This window comes from Neolamprologus multifasciatus, chromosome 7 (assembly GCF_963576455.1).
Source record: "Neolamprologus multifasciatus chromosome 7, fNeoMul1.2, whole genome shotgun sequence".
Lineage (NCBI taxonomy): Eukaryota > Metazoa > Chordata > Actinopteri > Cichliformes > Cichlidae > Neolamprologus > Neolamprologus multifasciatus.
The window spans coordinates 5,507,425-5,526,869 of NC_140445.1; the positions used below are offsets into that span (position 1 = coordinate 5,507,425).

At 40.0% G+C, this 19,445-nt stretch overlaps 2 protein-coding genes across 2 annotated transcripts; one reads left to right on the forward strand and one right to left on the reverse strand.

Moving 5' to 3' along the window:
• The first annotated feature begins 1,752 nt into the window (after positions 1 to 1,752).
• LOC146513592 (C-C motif chemokine 4-like) lies at positions 1,753 to 4,022 on the forward strand. The gene is made up of 4 exons (XM_085169183.1): positions 1,753 to 2,010; positions 2,046 to 2,147; positions 3,318 to 3,441; positions 3,562 to 4,022. The coding sequence occupies exons 2-4, from the start codon at positions 2,087 to 2,089 to the stop codon at positions 3,662 to 3,664; spliced, it is 288 nt and encodes a 95-aa protein (XP_085025309.1). The 5' UTR covers positions 1,753 to 2,010; positions 2,046 to 2,086; the 3' UTR covers positions 3,665 to 4,022.
• A 614-nt stretch (positions 4,023 to 4,636) lies between these two features.
• LOC146513593 (uncharacterized) lies at positions 4,637 to 14,505 on the reverse strand. The gene is made up of 4 exons (XM_085169178.1): positions 14,451 to 14,505; positions 14,219 to 14,265; positions 8,925 to 10,296; positions 4,637 to 6,472 (listed from the first exon to the last, which is right to left on the reverse strand). Exons 3-4 carry the CDS (start codon positions 10,290 to 10,292, stop codon positions 6,338 to 6,340), a joined length of 1,503 nt encoding a protein of 500 aa, XP_085025304.1. The 5' UTR covers positions 10,293 to 10,296; positions 14,219 to 14,265; positions 14,451 to 14,505; the 3' UTR covers positions 4,637 to 6,337.
• Between the last annotated feature and the right edge of the window lie 4,940 nt (positions 14,506 to 19,445).

Here is a 19,445-nt window from a genome sequence, read left to right on the forward strand (position 1 = left end):
TTTACATTTTTTAATAGTTGTTATGGGCCCTGTTAAAAACTCAGACATCTTTGTGACAGCCGTACTTATTTTTGTGACCTGGTAACAAAGTCCTAAATAAAATTACTTACTTACATTACTGTCTTTATCCTTATTTCCTGTTACATGTGTATTGTTACATCGCAGAGACTTACATTAAACCTGACCAGAGTTTCAAATAATGAGGTCAGCGTATATTCATGTAATCTCTATGACTGCTCTGGACACTCCATATCAGACACCTGGACCTCCATTACTAACAAACAGCTCCAGTGGGCGTTTCTCACCCTGTGTGGAAGGCTCGGGTCTAAAGGTTTCAGGTCCTATAATCAAGCTGGTCTATTTTTCTTGCAGAAGCTGAGATAGGAGGAGAGCTCAGTGGTGAGAAAGTTTTCTGTCTGTGTGGAAAGGCTCACTGTGGACCTGGAAGGAAGTAATGGCTTCTTATACAGAAGGCTCATGACAGTGAGGTCAGTGTACTCAAATGGGCTCCACGTCACCCCTCAATCCAAAGGAGGACCTTTGGGATGTGGTGGAACAGGAGAGACACATCATGGATGAACAGAACACAATTTGCTCACCAAATTCTGAAATGTTTTCAGCATCTTTTTGAATCTGTGCCATGAAGAACTGAGACAGCTCTGACGGTAAAATGGGGAAAACCTGATAAAGGCACGTCGTACCAGAGAAAGTGTCAAGTGAGTGTAATTTTGGGACATATGGAACCTCAGGCTACGTCCACACGGTATTTTTGAAAACGCAGATTTTTCTATGCGTTTGCACCTTTCGTCCACACGTAAACGGTGTTTTTGGTCACTAAAAACTGAGATTTTTAAAAACTCCGGCCAGGGTGGATATTTTTGAAAACTCCGTTTTTGCATTTATACGTGGAGGAGAAAAACGGAGAAAACGGAGTGTCAAAGGTGTGCGCATTTTTTGACGTCACACTGTGCGCCACATTATTTTTTCGGTGAAATGAATTTCTACAATACTGTTACTGTTAGTTGTACTCTCTGCAGTGTTTAAATGCTTACATATACACACAGTTACTGTCCCTCCACACATACGACTCAGTTCTGCTTCTATGCCCCAGCTTTGTTTACTTTTTCCCGCCGAGGCTTCTAGACTTCTGATTGGCCAACATTTCTACACGGTTAGGAATATAGCGCCACCTGTTGCTTTGGCATGTTCCTAGCAGCGTTTTCCTTCATTTCTGCCTGACGGGATTATTTTTTAAAACTAAAACGGAAAATCTCCGTTTTCAAAAATACCCGTGTACGTGCGGACGTAGCCTCACACCACCCAGCGTCTGATTGGAGCAGGTGCCCATGACTACTGTGAAGTCATTTGACTCTGCTAAATGTTTGTTATGTTGTTTCCTAGTGAAGCCCATATGGATTGTAAGGGTTAATAGAGGCATGTTAGAAAAAAGAAATACACGTGGAAGAAAAAAAACGGAATTATTCTTTCACTCCTTTCTTTTCGTGACATGTTCATGTTTTTTCCATCATGGGAGTTTGTGGATTGTAGGATTATTTAGAGCTTTTCTCTCAATTACTTTCATTTTTAGTTTTCCATTGTAATCTCTTGATTAACTTTTGTTTCCTGTTTAGTATTTTGCCTTCGGGTTTATTCGTTGTAGTTCTTTGTGTTAGTCTCAAAGCCTTTTCCAGTGTTTCCCAGAGTCTATTTTCTGTGTCCTGGCTTCAGTGTTTACTTACTTCCTGTTTTAATGTGTTAGCTTGTTTCTTTTGTGTCTTGTGTCAAGTTTTACTTCCTCTGTGTTGTTTTTCTTCTTTCCCATTTGCTCTCCTTAGTTTCCCTCCCATCTCCTATTGTTACATAATCCTGTTTTTACAGCCATCTCCCTTTAATCTTTGAGGTGGCATTTCTTTAACTCCTCAGTGATCTGCCTTTGTGTGCTTATTTTTGCTTTTTTTGCACTGTTTGGACTTGTTGCATCTTTTGGACTTTGGACTGTCCTCATAAAAGGTGCGTTTTCTCCACATTCAGATCACTTCTTACAGCAACAGCCGAAGGACATCATCACATCCAGAGAGGAGTAAACATGAAGGCCACAGTGGGACTGCTGCTTCTGCTGCTCACGGTTTATTACTGCGCTGCTGCACGTAAGTCTGTCAGTCTGCTTTACAGTCTGAGGATAAATGTAATCTGAGGCCCTTTAATGTTTTTATTTGATTGGTCAAAACTTTTACAAGTTACACTGAGAAAACGAGTGAACATTATACCTCAGATTAATTAACTGGGACCACATCCACATAAAGGTTTGACAGCATTTCTAGTAGATAATGGCAGATGGTTTGAGCATGAATTGAGGCTGGGGTTTGAGGAAGGCCTCAGAGGGGACTGGTGGCGGCTCCTGGGCCAGTCAGATAGTAGTGCAGGGGAGTGTATGGAGTCCTGCTCCTGAAATTTAGATGAATTATTTCCAATTATACCTGTTTATATCTGGTTTTAAATAAACGTATTGTTGTTAATCAGTTCTATCTGCTGCATTTTAATCTGTTATGAAACTTTTTGGAGGGATTTATTATGATTTTTTTTTATTTTGTGCAACTGCATTTTAGAAATGTCATTTTCAAGATTCTGAATCACCTTTTTCTCTTAGTTTACAAAACATGTTGAAAATAATATCATCCTCACAGCTGCATTACCAGCTTGTTAAATGAGCCCCAAATGGATATTTGCATCACTTAAGAACAGCGTCAACTAAGAGGAATTCTGCAGTATTAGCTAGTTATCTTGCCACGAGTCGTTTAGGACGATTATAATGAGTATGATCACGACTAAGGTTGTGTTTATTCTAATCGATACAGATTACTGTCACATGAGTTCTGGTTGATGGGTTTAATGGGAGCTGATAGTTCATGTTCAGTGAGTGTTAGTAGAGTCAGAAGGGAAACAAAAGTTCTGCTGGCTTTAAGAAATCCCTAAATAACTCTGGTGTTTAAAAATCTTTTTTATTGTCTTTCAGTTAAATCAATGTTCAGATCAGTTGAACCTCAGATTATATTTGGTTGTTAACTTTAACTTATTATTGTTAATGCATTTTACATTTTACAAAACTTCAAAAGCAACTCCACTCTGTTTAAAATGTAATCTTGGGCTGATGAGTTCATCAGTGTATATCATAAAGGACCTGAGCTCTCTGACAGTGTTAATGTCACTGCCTTTCTATTTAAAGACTGTCAGTTTCAGCAACAATGCTCAACACCTTTGACACATGCTGCTATGAAACTGAATTTTTTACTGTCTTTTTATTATTTTTTTTCTTTTAGCTCAACAATTGCTTCAAGTGTCTCCTGGACAATGCTGTCTCAAATTCTTTACTGGAAGGATACCACAGAAGAACATAGTCTCTGTCTTCAAGACTCACAGCGCCTGTCTGGAAAAAGCATTTGTGTATGTCACCACAATGACTAATTACAGTAATCGTAATTTCTGAACACAAAACAGAATGCATGAAAACACAAGGCACAGCGTGGGATCTTCTATCCTAACTCTCTTGTAATCTTCCTGCAGGATCGGTACAGTCACCGGAAGGCACATCTGTGTGAGCCAGAGCGTCACCTGGGCTCAGGAAGCTTTTGCATCAATGACTAATCTGCAGAACGATGATAAATAAAGCTCTTCAGAGTTCATGATCAAGCATAATAAAGCTTTGTGTTATGTTAACCCATGCTAGCAATTTTATAAGACAGCTGCAGCCTGGGCTTTGTACCGGGCATTTTGTTTTGGACCCAGTTTCCTGTTTGATATTCTCCTTTTTATATTTTTGGAGTTTTCAGTTTGGATGTTACCTTTGCCTAGGTTATGTTTTTATTCTGATGTTGTTAGGTGTTAAGTTTTTCCTGCCCTCCTATGTTCCCCATGCCTAGTTCTGTTTTGCTGTAGTACTTCCTTGATTTAGTTCATCTCTGTCTTCATTTGTACTATGGGTTTGCAGCTGCCAACTAAATAAAGGTCAGTCTTTGGTTATTCAAGGTTGCCTCCAAGTCTGCATCTTTGTGTCCATTTCCTGCCTCACCATTAAAAAACGACACGGCCGCAGAATGGAACCAGCAGACCACGCCATGCTTTTGGATGGGAGCTTACTGGAGAGTTTTCATGGCTTCTCAGGATTTAGGCCCAGATATCTGATTCCAAAGATATCAAGGTACTAACAATTGCACTTTCAGATATGAAAAGCATAATCAACTAGCATGCTCAGCTGCTTCCATTCCCAACTATTTTGAACATGCACTCCACAAACACCCACAACGGAGAACAAAAATTAAAATCATTCACACCTCACTCCTCCATATTCCCCGGTTCCTAGTTGCAGCAATGGCAGCAAACCCGCGCCAAAGCCCTGTCGCATCAGCTGCAGTTAGGGAAGCGAGCGGGAAGCTGGCTATCACAAATAAAGGGAGCAATGTTTTGCAACAATAAGGTTGTGAAGGTCTTGAGACAGCTCATTGGTTTTACACATTGTGAAATGTTTCTTTTGTGACACCTTGGTAAAACACCTTTTTATAGGCCATCAGTTGGGACGGGACCATTTAAAGTGACAATAGTTGTGTTGTTTTCATGCTGTTAAGCCCATCTTGTATTGCAACAGCTGACCCCTGGTGGCCACTTTATGACTTGGACTTAATTACACTGATTTTGGGGGATTTTAGGGAAACGTGAAAACACAAGCGGAGAAGAAAGAGGTGTTTCAACAAAGTAACTTTTTATCTGTTTTATCTTGTTTCCAGAATGATTAAAAGTAAGAATTGAAATAAAATTGGTTTCAGAAGAATAATTAGGAAAAAGAGAGCTCTGAATTCAATCTTCCATATCTGATTGCTGTGAGATGTGAGGCTGAGACCAGTGAGGAGTGAAGCTTTCCCAGGATCAGACTCTGGGATGCTTTAGACACATTTAAGCAATAACAGCTTGACCAAAGTGAAAACCGACTGGACTCTGACCAAAAGCTTTTTGTCCAATGAGACGGAGGTGCTGGATTACCTCTGCACCACTGCTGTTCAAAGAGTATGTTTCATTTGTGCAAGCAAAACACATGTAATACATTCATTAATTTATTCAGTAGTTTGTGCATCAGAACTTATCTGCAAGCATGTTCTCCTTGTCTGCGATGGTGGGTCTGGCCCACCTCTGGATCTGTACTCTCACTAATCCATCTGAAAACACTGAGATCATTTTAAAACATCTGTTGCTCATGTAGCTTGCCTTTTGTAGCACTTGGTTGAATATAAGGTCTTAATTCATCTTCACATATTCTCCATGTTTCACAGCAGAACACACAAACTCTGCTGGCAGACAGACTTAAATAATAAAGATTTTTATTTAACACCATTTAAGAACTTGGTAAATACTGCATCAACACTCAACGGAAAGTGAACTTCTACTACATCACAATAAATAAACTTTAACAACAGATTATTTGTTATGATGTTATGAACTACGACATGCTGTCATAGTGACATGGCATCAAAAAACTGCCACTGCCGGACAAACTTACAGAGCAATTAAAAAAAACATGACAGAATACTAAAAACTTTAGAACAACAGGTCAAAAGACAGTAATCAGTCATTTCTATCCCAGAAGTTTATTTTTCTTTTAATGGAAGCATGTTTCTTCTGTTCATGTTCCTAACATATAGTATCCTAACATGTCCAGGAGCTGCTCAGCCATGAAGCTCCCAGCACACAGTGTTTGTGCTGATGTTACAAGACCATGTTCATATTTGTAAAGGCAGACTGCACATCTGGGCGTATGATGTTTGAACCTTATGATAATGGGACTGAAAACACCTGAACTGAATACTGTTGTCCATATAATGTATATCAGAACTTTACAGCATATATAATAAAATACCTGAGCTCACTGATAGTGTTAATGTCACTGTCCTTCTACTTAAAGACCCTCAGGCACAGGCTGAGTTTCAGCACGAATGCTCGACACTTGACACAAGCTGCTTCTCAGCTGAAGCTCATAAAATTGAACAGTTTTCCAGACGTTAGATGGTGTCTGCTAGGAAAGTTTAAGCGTGCTCCAATTGTGAAGTTCTAGGTCCATATTAGTTTGTTCGTGTTGCAGTAACAATTTCATTTAATTGTTCCAGGGAAGCACAAAAATCTTATATAAAAGTTTTTAAAGGCTTTTAGATGAAATTCTGAACATTTAGTCAGCACGAAATTGATACAACTGAACAGATAAATATTGGCCACTAACGTCAACACAAACGTCACATCTTATTTGTTGACGTCAGCCAACAGGGCTAATAGCAGCCTATATTAAAACCTTGTGACCTCAGCGACTCTTCCTCCTTTTAGTGTCTCTGCCCTGAGAGAGTTTCATCAGCGGTGACTCGGGCCTGGGTGACCGTCCGTCTCCTTTGGGTTTGAAAAAGAAGGATTCGTTGAGTTTCATCTGGACCGCTCTGACCTGAGGACCAAAAAAAGTCACAGTGTTACTGAACAGTGGAAGAAACTTCAGTTACTCCTTTTCAGATCATTCTACAAAGTTCTCCTGATAAATATTTCTTACTGCTCAGCAAAAACAGAAATTTCTAAGTGTTTATAATGTCAAAATAGGCTGAGGGGTAGCACTGCTGGTCACCAGTGTTTTTAAGGGTGATAAGAGAAATGTGGCAGATTGAGATGTTTAAAAAAGTGAATGAATCTTCATGCATTGTCCGGGATTGTAACATCTAGTCCTCACTGAATTAATACTTTTTATCGGCCCTGCCAACAACTCGGACATCTACGTGACACTAACTTGTCAAAAGAGTCCTAAAGGTGACCATATTATCTTTATCCTTATTTTGTGTTACATATGTACTTTTACAAGGTGTTACTCATAATCAACGTGGCCTCAAATATTGAAGTCAGCGTACATGGATGTAATCCTTATTAGTGCTCTGGACATACGATATCAACAATGGTTTTCTAGTCTTGGTTATTGGAACTAGTCACAGAAGGTCTGTCACTGATTGAATGATAATAATAATATATACATTATTGATCCCTGTGGGGAAATTCCTCTCTGCATTTAACCAATTCACTCAGTGAAGCAGTGGGCAGCCATTGGGCGCCTGGCGAGCAGCTGACGGTACCTTGCTCAGGGGTACCTCAGGGTAGCCGTTCAGTGGACTCGAACTCCCGACCTTCCGATCATGGGGCCACCACGCTACCTACTGAGCAATCCCTGCCCCTAAAACTTTGAGCAACACAACGGTCGCTACTAGGGCTGGGTATCGTCACTGATTTCTAGAATCAATTCAATTCCGATCCACAAGGTCCCGAATCGATTCGATCCACGATTCGATTCAATCCGATTCGATTCAATTTTAATCGGGGAAATTTTGCCTCAGTCATAAATATTATAATTCTAATCACGTATCAGTACATTTCCATATTTTTATATCTATAAAAAGAAAGCTGACACTTGCGAGACTTTATCAAAGGTGTGAGCATCACAGCAGATGCCTTTGTGTCAAAGTAACACAGAAAAACATGAAGGAGATTTTCCTGGCCTGGGATTTTATAGCAGATGACCTTAAACATATTCTGCAGTAGATCAAAACGAAAGAAAACCATTAATCAACACATGAACATTACCTGATGCTGCTGAAGTGAAGCAGAGCAAAGTTACAGAATTGCAACACAGCTAAGCGTTTTGCAATTTTACGTAATTTTAAAAAGTTTAAATTTGTTCATAATTGAACAGCAGAAATTAGGCTTTCTTTTCAGAAGTGAGTAAAAGGGGGAGGAAAACAGCGTCCGACAGCCTGTAAACAACGGTAGACTTGTGTGTAATAAGCAAAAGAATAATGCAGAAAACAGATTTTTAGATGGGAAACTGTTCTTGAGAGAGAGAGACAGCGAGCTCTGCATGAAGTGTGATTTTATCGTGATGGAAGCTAAACAGCAAAAGTAAGAGGGAATTCATGACGATGTTTAGTGTGAAGTGTAGTTTGGATCTTCTTTTCCTGCTGGTTCTGTCAATATTGTTTGGAGAGAGATAAAAACCTTCAGCTTCTGAATCTAGCGCAAAAAGGGCGTAAACACAAAGCGCGGACCCGCCGAAACATCAGAATCAGCGAGCTGTCGGCTTCCATGTCCGTGCCGTCGGGTGAGAAAGCCACATCTCCGCGCTTTGTGTTTACATCTTTGTGCAGAATCCGTGTACCTGCTCTCATTTACTGTTTTAGCTGTTTGGTGGTTGTTGAAATTTTGTAAGGTTTAACCTGAGATTCAAAATAAATTTAGATTTAAAAATCGATTCAGGATTTTAATGAATCGATATCACGTTATCCAAGCTAGAATCGATTTTAATCGATAAATCGATAATCAAAACCTACCTGTAGTCGCTACTAGTGTGAGAGTGTCCTTAGAGCTGGTTAACTGCCCCTGCCACCACTCTGCTGGTGAGTGTGTGTTTATATTGAATACTTTTAGTAAAAAATAGGATACAGGATAGGCTTTGAGTGGCATAGAATGGGAAAATAAATATCAATAATTTGTAACAGTTAAATCTGTTTTTCATATTTTATCATGGTTCTTACACCTAAACCTTCCACAAACTAATCTTTACAGTCATACTTTTATTTTTTTAAATCTCCCAGTAATCTCCTAAAAGAGCTGTACATTACATTTTTTTCACAAACAGGATAAAACAGCAGAATTCCCATCAGTGGGACACCTTACGTCAGTTTTTTCAGTATTTTTGTGAAAAAAAAAAAGAGAGAACTGCAATTTCAAGAGGCTTGAAGCTGAAAAACACATAAAAAGATATCTGGTGTTAGCTCTGAATTTTGTAATATAAAGTTCAATATGTAAGATGAATTTATCATCTGTTGCTCTGTAACTACACAAATAGGATCACGTGGTATCACCTGAATCAGGTCCAGCTTGCCAGCGCGGCACGGCTGCTCGCTGTCCTCGCTGGATGTCGTTGTATCAGCAGACTTTTGATCAGATTTGGACGACTGCGGACTGGGAGTTGTTTCTCCTCGACCCAAAAGCACCTGATTTTCTTTCACAAGTGAAGACCCAGATGGACCCATGCCTCCTTCTCCCTCACGGTTGACCTCCATTACTGACAAACAGCTACCGCGGTCTTTTCTCACCCTGTGTGGAAGGCTCAGGTCTAAAGGTTTCACGTCATCGAAACAAACAGCTGGTCTACTTTTCTGGCAGAAGCTGAGGTAGGAGGAGAGCTCAGTGGTGAAGAAGTTTTCTGTCTGTGTGGAAGAGCTCACTGTGGACCTGGCAGGAAGTAATGACTTATTAATATGTGGCAGGCATGAAGGGGAACGCTCTCCAAGATCCAGGGAGGAGTTGACAATGATTGGCTCCTCCAAGAAAGGATGCACCTCACTGAGCTTTAAACGCACTGAACGTGAGACTCTTTGCTCTCCAGATAAGTTTGTGTTTTCTTGTTTCAGAAGGGACTTTTTTCTCTGCTCGTGTATCTTATGATGTCCTTTACCTTCTTCAGGTTCTTCTGGGTTTGGCTGCACAAAGAGCTGATGAGGCTGTGAGTCATGTGGCCATTTTTCTGATTCTTCATGAAATAGTTTAAGCTGTTGGCACTCGCCTTGCTGTGTTCGCAACTGAGGAGATAGCATAAAGGCTCCGTCATTGACTTCCCCGCTGGAGGGTTCGGAGAGCGATGTTCTGAAAGTCTTCTGGGTAATAAACAAGTCCTGGCTGTTGATGTTATCACTGGTGCTCTGAGACTCCTGATCGCAACTCTGGCTGTTCCCCGTCACTGCGTCCTGTGAACAGCTCTCAGCGCGTTTCACAGCCGCCTCCTCTTTAGTGGACGATGACGCAAATTTAGGCCGTTTGACACGGATGTAACGGGGTGACACATCAAACGCCACTTTTTTTTTTCTTTTGCATTTCTTTTTGGAGTCTTGAGTCAGACGATCAGGCTTCAGCTTTTCATTTTGTTGCGGCTTTGATGCTTCGGGCTTCTCAAAAGGTTTTTCCTGGGCACTACTGCACTGTTTAAACACAACACTGCTGTCTAGCTCTAAGGCCAGTCTCATTCTTTGCCTTTCTTTCTTCTTTCCCTTTTTCTTTTGTTTCCTTTCCTTCGTTTCTTCTTTGAGCTGCGAGTTTTTCTTTTTCTTCTGGATGCTCTCTTGTGGTTTCACAGTCATGTTGGTTTTGTGTTTTTTGTCTTTTTTGAGATCTTTTTTTCTTTTTCTTTTCTGATTTTCCAAAATGAAGTCTGCCTCCTCAAAGTCAATCATGATTCTGTTTAACAGGAAAAGGAAAGTAGATTATTCTCAAATACATCAAGTTTACGGTTCTTTTTTGTATAACTAATTAATTTTATTACAGCAAAGACAAACATACCATTCAATAATATTGATGTCATATCACTAAGTGTGCTATGTTTTTGTTTAGAGCCTTACCAAGAGCCTAAAGCATTACACAAACTCTCCCACACTTTACATTATATCAGAAAGAGACACGACACTCAAAGAATCCTGAATACTTTGCATTACATAATTTGATGAGAAGATTAATAGGTAACAACAGTCATTGGAAACCAAAATCAGCAATGCTTTCAGGACTGTTTTCAAAATCATACCAACATCATTAAAAATTGAAATCCTGATCAAACTTGTGCCATAATGTGGATGAGTCATGTTTATGGACCCCATGTCCATAAGACCCTCTAGGACACTGTCGAAAGATCAGGCTCCTCTCAGAGCTAAATCAGGTCACTGATGAGCTCCTGAAACTCTGTGGTGCTTTTTGGCAGCTTTGGATGCTCGTAACATCCCAGATTCTTAATTTGATTCAAATCTGGGGAACATGAGGGCCATCAGTGAAATGAATACCTTCATTATACAAGAACTGCCTTTACCCTTTCGCCACATGAGGCTGGGAATTGTCCTGTTTTGGTCCTGCTGGAGGTCCTTTTCTAGGCCTCCAGCAGTGCTCCTTGGGCAGATACTGGTCCTGCAACACCACTGTAACACCACTTCTCCTGGTATCTCTTGAGATTGTAGTGGGAGACACAGCAAACCTTCTTGCAACAACATGTGTGGATGTGGTATCAGGGAGGAGCGGGACTACTTGTGCAACGTGAATGGCTGCAGGCGCAGTCTCATTGTGCCAGCAGTGATAAAAACACACAAAAAACTAAACTAAACTAAAAAAATATCTCAGAAGGGATAAGAAGCAATGACGTGTGGCCACCATCTCATGTTCTACTAGTGACTAGGAATGGGTATCGTTTAGGTTTTATCCGATACCAGTACCAAACCGGTACTTTTGAAACGGTGCCGGTGCTTAAACGGTGCTCAAACCGGTGCTTAAAGAATGGAGAACACACAATTTGTCCAAAAACCTCTCATGTTCAGCTGTTTTTTGTGAAAAGATAACAATGTTAGCCTTTTCTGCAGCTATAGGGCATATATGGTATCACTCTGGGCTGGAAGCAGTGCTTAAACAATGGAAAAAACACAAACTTTGTCCAAAAACTTCTCATGTTTAGCTGTTTTCCACTTTTTCTTTGGTCATTTTAGCCTTTTTGGCCAGGGTGAAGAGAGTATCTGCCATCAAACAAGAAGACAGCCGCATGTAACTACGACGGTGTTTGCTAGTTCACCTTACATGCATTAATGTAATAACGTGGTTAGCCTACTCAACGTAAATTACACACGAACAACACTAAGCTACTCAGGCAGAGAAGAACGGCTGCTGCTGCCATCATCATCCTCATCATTTCTGCTACACTGGCAGGGCTAGGGGCCAGGACTCTCCTCTTCGGGGTTTTGGGGGATGTTGCTAACTCCACATCCGATTACAGGCACCACACCCGCAGTAGATGTGCACGGTGTGAGGTCTCGCAGCAAGATATCAAATACATTTCTCGGCTTTTAACAAAACGCTATGCGTCGCAAGGTGTTTCATCAGATTCGAGGAGTTACCTCCTTTGCACAGTATCAGCTTAAAGCACTTGTTGCAGGCTGCTGAGTTTGCAGCCAGACTTTTGACCGCTTCGCCTTGGGCGTTTTTAATCTGTAGCTCTGCTCTAAAAGAACGTACGTACCTGGACCCGCCTACTATCCTTGGAAAGGTAAAATGATTGGCTAGAATCCAAAGTGTATGACATCTCAGGAAAAAAAAGCACAGAAATAAAGCACCGAAATGTGCGCTGCTTTTCAGTCTGGTTACTACCGTTTATGTCAGAACCGATACCGGTACCCATCCCTACTAGTGACTCATGCAGAAGACATTTATGAGATTAAAAATTTCGACTGAAATGAAGTTTTTCTTTTACTTTTACAACACCGGTGAACATCCAAGGGAAAGACATTGAGATAGTGGACTCTTATAAGTACCTGGGTGTTCACCTCAACAATAAACTGGACTGGACTACAAATACAGACGTCCTGTATAAGAAGGGCCAGAGTCGACTCCACCTGCTGAGGAGACTGAGGTCCTTCGGAGTCTGCAGGACTCTGTTAAGGACATTCTATGACACTGTGGTAGCATCTGCCCTGTTCTATGCAGTGGCCTGCTGGGGGAGTGGATGCACGGACAGGGACAGGAGCAGGATTGACAAACTGGTGCGGAGGTCTAGCTCCGTGCTGGGATGTCCCCTGGAGTCTGTGGAGGTGGTTGGCGAGAGGAGGATGTTAGTAAAGCTGACATCCATCGTGAACAACCCACATCACCCACTGCATGAGTATGTGAGTGGGCTGAGCAGCTCCTTTAGTCAGAGACTGAAACACCCTCGCTGCAGGAAGGAGCGCTTTCGCAGATCATTCATCCCAACAGCAGTTAGACTCTATAACTCCTCAATCACGATGTCATAAGTCACTGGACACTGTGAACATCCACGGTAACCACTTCATGCATAATGGATCTTCCATGTGTATGGACATGTGCAGGTATATCTGTATGTATATGTATACATATGTATATTTAGTGTGTACATGTGTGTGTGTACATGTCTATACATAGGAATAGTAGTGGTACAATAGTTATGTCAAACTATATAGTTTATGTCTTCCATATTTCCAACCATATCCATAATCACATACTGTGTATGCTACCATTGTATGTATATAGTGTATTATCTTACTTTTTTCCCCATTGATTGTACTTATTTGTATTTCCTTCTGATATCTGTACGTGAGCGGTCTTATCTTATCTCTTTCTTACTTTGAGTACATTTCAGAACCTGTACTTTTTCACTTTTACTTGAGTAAAGAATTTGAATCTGTACCTTTTTCAGCGCTTTTATTTAAGTACATAATGTGTACACTTTTGCCACCTCTGCCTCTATGTGAGTGAAGTTGGCCCCCCCACCTTCTTCAAATCCAACAAAAGTGGTATCAAACGTTTGTGCTGCAAAAATTTTCGTTTGTGCTGCTATCATTTTAAAGATATTATTAAAAATTTCTAGAGGTCATCAGAGGTCAACCAGCCCCCCCACATTAATTAAATCAAACAAAATTCATGTCAAACGTTTGTGCTGGTTTGTGCTTCAAAAATTTTCGTGTGTGCCGCTATCATTTTAAAAATAACAAAATAACGTCTTGATGCGTGCTTAATCATCCAGGTAAATAAATTCCAAAAGGTTGATTCTGTTCATCTGGACATTTTCAGTGGGAGAAACGTTTCATCACTCATCCAAGTGACTTCTTCTCTGAAAATGTCTAGATGAACATTACATTTGGGCTGGTTGACCTCTGATGACCTCTAGAAATTTTTATTAATATCTTTAAAATGATAGCAGCACAAACGAAAAATTTTGCAGCACAAACGTTTGATACCACTTTTGTTGGATTTGAAGAAGGTGGGCCAACTTCACTCACATCCTCTAGCCTGCCTTTAACACTTCACTCGATCCTAACAGGTGAAGGGAATGATACGAATCAGCGACTGAAACCGTATTGAATGGAAGCATTTCGTGTGCTTCTCCACACGTTTCTTCCCCTTTCTGTACCTTATTATAAATTATGGTGCCTAAATCAGTATGCTCCTATATAAGGATGGTTGTAAGACCAAGCAAGGATATGCTATCTTTACTTTTATTTGAAGATTCTAAGTACAAGTGGAGTGTGTAACATTGTAGCGATCAGTGTAACTGAATCTGGGGATTAGCAACACGAGTTAAAATGACTATATTACAGGGTAATGGATGTTCACTCACCTTTTTTCCAGTTCAAGGTGGCGGCGAGTGGGGGTGGGAGCTTTAGCCTATCCCAGGTTAAGAAGGGGAAAAAACCCGTGGTGAATTATCAGAAGAACAGACTGAAAGTTGAGGTTTTAAAAGTCAATTTCGTAGGTAAACTATTCCGGAGGGCGCTATTACCTGTTTAGAGCCTGAAAATTATAATATCATTATACAGAAACGTTTTTTTTTAACATAAGCTAATAGTTACCTCCGAGGGCAGCTTCAGCTCCAGCCACAAACTGCACTTCAAAGGGACCGCCGAGAGTTCATGCGGCGTTCACGGACTTCTGTTAAATCCCGACTCTTGAGAGTTAGTGGAACGCGTATTAAAATATTTAGATATAATGCATTAGAAAAGCTAAGTGTATAAAATTGGGTTTGTTTGCTTTTAAATAGTTTACATTTCCCTGCTGTCACAGGTTACCAGTCCATCACAAAGAAAGACAGAGAGGTGTTTAGACTCATACCGAAGGCTGATTTATTTCCATCAGACTTTATGAACATGTTTCTGGACTGTGAGAGAACAACACAAACTCCACAACAGGACCCAACAAGTAAGCAGTTTTCTTGTTTCCCACTAAGGGCAAGCACACTAACACTTTCACCTAGTGAAACACTGACACCTAGTGGTAGACCAAATACTTTTACCAATAGTATTTTAAACGACAGTTTAAGACATGTACTCACAAAAACGTATTAAAACAATTAAGGGGCATGGCGTTGGTGGGTATAAAAAGTCCATGAAAAAATAACGTTTTGGTTTTTTTTACATTAAAGTGGCAAATTTTGGAGAAAAAAAGCGTGAAAAAATGGTGAGAAAATGACTAAATATATCTAAATTATATATTTAGATATATAATATATAAATCTCCATCTACCATTGCTTTTTCCAAAGAAATTACTGTACTGTGGTTCTATTATAACTTATGGGCAGATTAGGGGCTCAACATAGCAATATACAACGCAGAAGTCTTGAGCCGTCAAACAACACAGCTTGAACTGTCTTAGCAAAGCGCTCCTGTAATTTCTTTCATTAGTCTTCAGGAATAGTTCTCCTGAAAACTATTACAGGTTTGCTTTTACTGCAGCTACTTATTTTTGACACTTCAGATACTGTTCATCTGCTGTAGCACCTCACAATAAGAGGCCCTTAACAACTTGTTACTGTGATCAGCTGAAACCTTTCACCCACATTTATAGGTAAGCATCAGCGTGAATCTTCTACTAGCAGAAGTTAATTTTAAAATCGTGTCACCAGAGAGTTCGGAGCAAAGTCTTGGGAATTTTATATAAATTTATATAAATATAAATTTATATAAAATTTATATATAATTATAAATTATAATTATAAATTATAAAATATATAAATTTTATATAAATATATATATATATATATATATATATATATATATATATATACACATGTATATATATATACACATATATATGTGTATATATATATACATGTGTATATATATATATATATACATATATATATATATATATATATATATATATATATATATATATGTATGTATGTATGTATAAAACCCTTTCCCTGGGAACTTTGCACATACACCAGAAGTATGTTTTGTGTTGCCATGCAGACTCCCAAAATTGTCAGCTATTTTTGGTCTGCCTGGGAGTTTGAAGGATGCTATGAGTAAGACTTTTGCTGCCCTTCAGCTCTAAATGACCGCAGTCTGTGGGGGCTGATGGGGGTGATTAACACGTATGACTCAGACGATACTTTGCCTCAGGGTGAGATTTCTACTCTTTTCACTCTGTTGTGGGTTTACAAAAGAATTTAGATACTAAAATAGCAACAATAAGCTCTGACACATGTGAAATAATCATTGTTTTTCGGTGGGGTCTAACATGTGGACTGATTTAAATCTCCTCATGTGAAGACCTATCAAAAGCATTAACATGTTGGATGTTATTCCTATAATTCCTCATCTTAATGTTGCCATTGTGCTCCCACGTGAATCGTATTGGGGGCATCTCATTTTCATCTGGGGGGAGTTTTTCTGTTTCCATGCCAACCACATGGAGCTAGGCATCGAAGCTCAGAGAGAAGGGGTATGTGTGTATGTGCGAGTATGTGTGTGTCTACGTGTGTGTGGAGGTATATTTCCCTTCAGGTGTTTTGGTCTTAAATTGCTTCCCTCCCAATCTACCACCGTTGCACTCCAGATGACAGTTCACAGCATTACTGTGTGTGCGTGTCTCTGTGTCCTGAAAGAAGCTTTTAGATGTGAGGTCTCTATTTAATGCCATGCTGCACAGTCCTTATATAAAAAAGTCTCGAACATCCACATTTACACATCACATATTTCTTCATTATTATTCATTCATTCCTTCAAACTGACTGAAAATCTGACTTTGAAGCCAGATATATTTTTTTCTTGTTTCCTTAAAGCTCAAGATGGACTACTTAAAAACTTTCACTCTTAAGTTAAATTTCTTTTTATCTTTCGCACTCATGGTGATGTGTTTGGTTTCACTGCTTTTTGAGAGCCTTAAGATTTTTATTATTGTTAGGTTGAGGTTTTGCATTAATTCAATTATAATTTGAGTAATTTTAAGCATTTATTCTTGTTGTAGTTAAGCTCTAGTTATAGGTCTGTGAAGGTTCTCAGTCATCCAGGTCATCGTAGTCAAAGGAGCTTGCAAAGAAAAGCGTCTGGACTTCTTTAAGTTACTTGAAGACGTTTCACCTCTCATCCGAGAAGCTTCTTCAGTTCTAAGGTCAAATGGTGGGGAGTCCCAGATTTAAACCTAGTGGGAGTTTCCCCCCACAGAGGGACAAAAGGACCCCCTGATGATCCTCTAATCGCCTGAGCCAAGGTGTGAAAATGGGTGTGGGTCCCAATCAGCCAGAGTTTTGGGTGAGCTCATTGTGAAACCTGGCCCCACCTTATCATGCGAATTCCTGAGGTCAGATGGCCCAGGATGTGAGTGGGCGTTAGGGCGTCTGGGGAGGGAACTCAAAACTGGATTATAGATGGCAGAGAGTTGGTGTCGTCCACATGTTGGTCGAAGTTATGTCTAGTTATAGGTTTGTTTGTTTGTTTTTTAGAGTTTTGGATGCAGATTTAGATGGTTTACAGTTCTGGTGCTGTCTTTGAATTAAGTCCCTGTGTTTTCCCTTCACTGTCTCGTCTTTCTGTATTTTTTCCTTGTTCTCCCTCCAGAGTCTCTTTGTCTCGATCTTTTGTTCAACTTTGTATTCAGTAATATGTCTTTTGGATTGTTTCCTGTTTGCCTTGATAGTGTATTATGGGATTTACTTCCTATTTACTCTGTTCTCTTGATTATTTTCACATGTTTCTTGTCCCCTTCCTTATTGATATTTGTAGTTTTTTGTAATATCCCTGTATACTGTTGTGTACTCAAACTCCTACATGCAGCTACTAGGGTCAGGTTAACTGGCTATTTCAAATTGCCCATAGGTGTGAATGTGAGTATGAATGGTGCTCTCCATTAGCCTTGTAACAGACTGCCGACCTGCCCAGTGTGTGTGCCCCACTTCTCACTCTATAGCAGCTGGGACAGGCTCCAGTTCCTCTACGACCCTAAAGTGGATAAGCAGAAGAAGATAGATGGACTTTATGTCTTTCATATACATTCAAACTACCGTCACAGTGGTTTGAGTGTGTATGAAATATTTGCCAGATTTACTACTACTCATGTTTATAACATATTTTGCTGTCAGATTGGGCTCTTTTGCCATTAGTCAAGTTAATTTATTCATAAGCAAATTGAAAAACAACAGAGGAAGACCAAAGTGCAGAACAAACTGAAAAAAAAAAAGATGACAAGACACAAAAACAAAGAAAAGTGGGGAAAAAAAGGATCAGAGTGTTAAAAGTAACCAAAGAATTATTCCAGAGTGTTCTAGCGTAAAAGACAGGTCTTCCTGTCGTGTCCGATTTGGACTCAATGCAGAACTAATATATAGTTCACTGTGTTTATTTACAGTGAGGAAAAAAGAAGACAATTAAAGATCTCTAATGGAGACAGATCCACAACTCCTCTCCACGAGAATACCCTCTCTCAGAGCAACTCGCTTACATGGTCCAGGTTTCATGTACAGGAAGGAACAGGAGAACAAAAGCCAAATCAGACAAACATGAGAATTCATAAGAGACAATTCCACTAACTGTTTGCAATTCAACAATCAACAATCAAATCCTCCACCTTAGGTAGAGAGCAGCTGAGTCATCCCAGGTGTGGGAGCTGAAGAGCGGGAAAACGATGGACCCGCCCCTGAAACACAAGGCGTGGTTAACTTGCACACACTCAAACACCATACACACAGCGACAGGGAGAGGGGGATAGAAAGATAGTTTAATAATAAAAGAAAATAACTGCCTTCTAATCCCAATCAGTACTCTAAGTGTTGACTTCTTGGTATCACTACAGCACCAATAAGGGCATCACCAAAGTCAATAGAATTTATTTACTCAGAGCATCCACATAAATCAATTTAACTCATTTCTGACAGATACCAACACTTTGGCATTTTTAAAAGCCTTACTTTGGTTTGATTCAGTTTCATAGCTACCTGTTCTAGTTTGAAAGCTCTCTACAGATGTCAGGTTCACATCGTGTGGTAGTCACTGCTGACCTTAACCGCCCAGTCCATGTTGGATTGATAACATTCAAAACTGGTGCCTTGACTTAGCTTTTAAAAATTGGTTTCAGGATTCCTTAGCAAGAGTGTTAGCTTGTAACAGCTTTCCCAAGATATTTTTATCCATCAATTTGGCTGTTTTCACAATCCAAGAGCTGAGAGCAGCAGAATAAAGTGAATTTATTAAAAGCAAACTATATGAAGCTGAAAGCCAGAATCTGATGAATCGTAATAACCTACTTTTTAGCAGTTAGACTGCTTCAAATTGTCAGACAAACACTTTCTCTTTCGGCATAAAATGATGTACTCTGGCAAAATCGGAGAGATTGGTGGAATGTGAAAATGCCTTATCAAAGCAATCAGTCCGGCTACGTGTAGGGAATTCTGACTGTAGTAACAGTGCGGCGTGGTAGTAAAACCACGCCTCAGGTGGCAGTGTGCATCTCTGGGAGAAGAAGCGAGAGGCATGAACAGCTCGTAACCCCTACATCATAAATCCCACCTCCTCGCCATTCTGTGTGCATACATGGAAAGGAGAAGAGCAACAGCAAGACCCTCAGCCCC

Bases quoted from the DNA above. Each gene is read 5' to 3' on its own strand.
- LOC146513592 (XM_085169183.1), top strand. From the start codon at position 2,087: ATGAAGGCCACAGTGGGACTGCTGCTTCTGCTGCTCACGGTTTATTAC. The intron at 2,148-3,317 runs GTAAGTCTGTCA...TTTTTCTTTTAG, and splicing joins TTATTACTGCGCTGCTGCAC to CTCAACAATTGCTTCAAGTG. The intron at 3,442-3,561 runs GTATGTCACCAC...ATCTTCCTGCAG, and splicing joins TGTCTGGAAAAAGCATTTGT to GATCGGTACAGTCACCGGAA.
- LOC146513593 (XM_085169178.1), bottom strand. From the start codon at position 10,292: ATGATTGACTTTGAGGAGGCAGACTTCATTTTGGAAAATCAGAAAAGA. The intron at 6,473-8,924 runs GTGATACCACGT...TTTGGTCCTCAG, and splicing joins GCAAGCTGGACCTGATTCAG to GTCAGAGCGGTCCAGATGAA.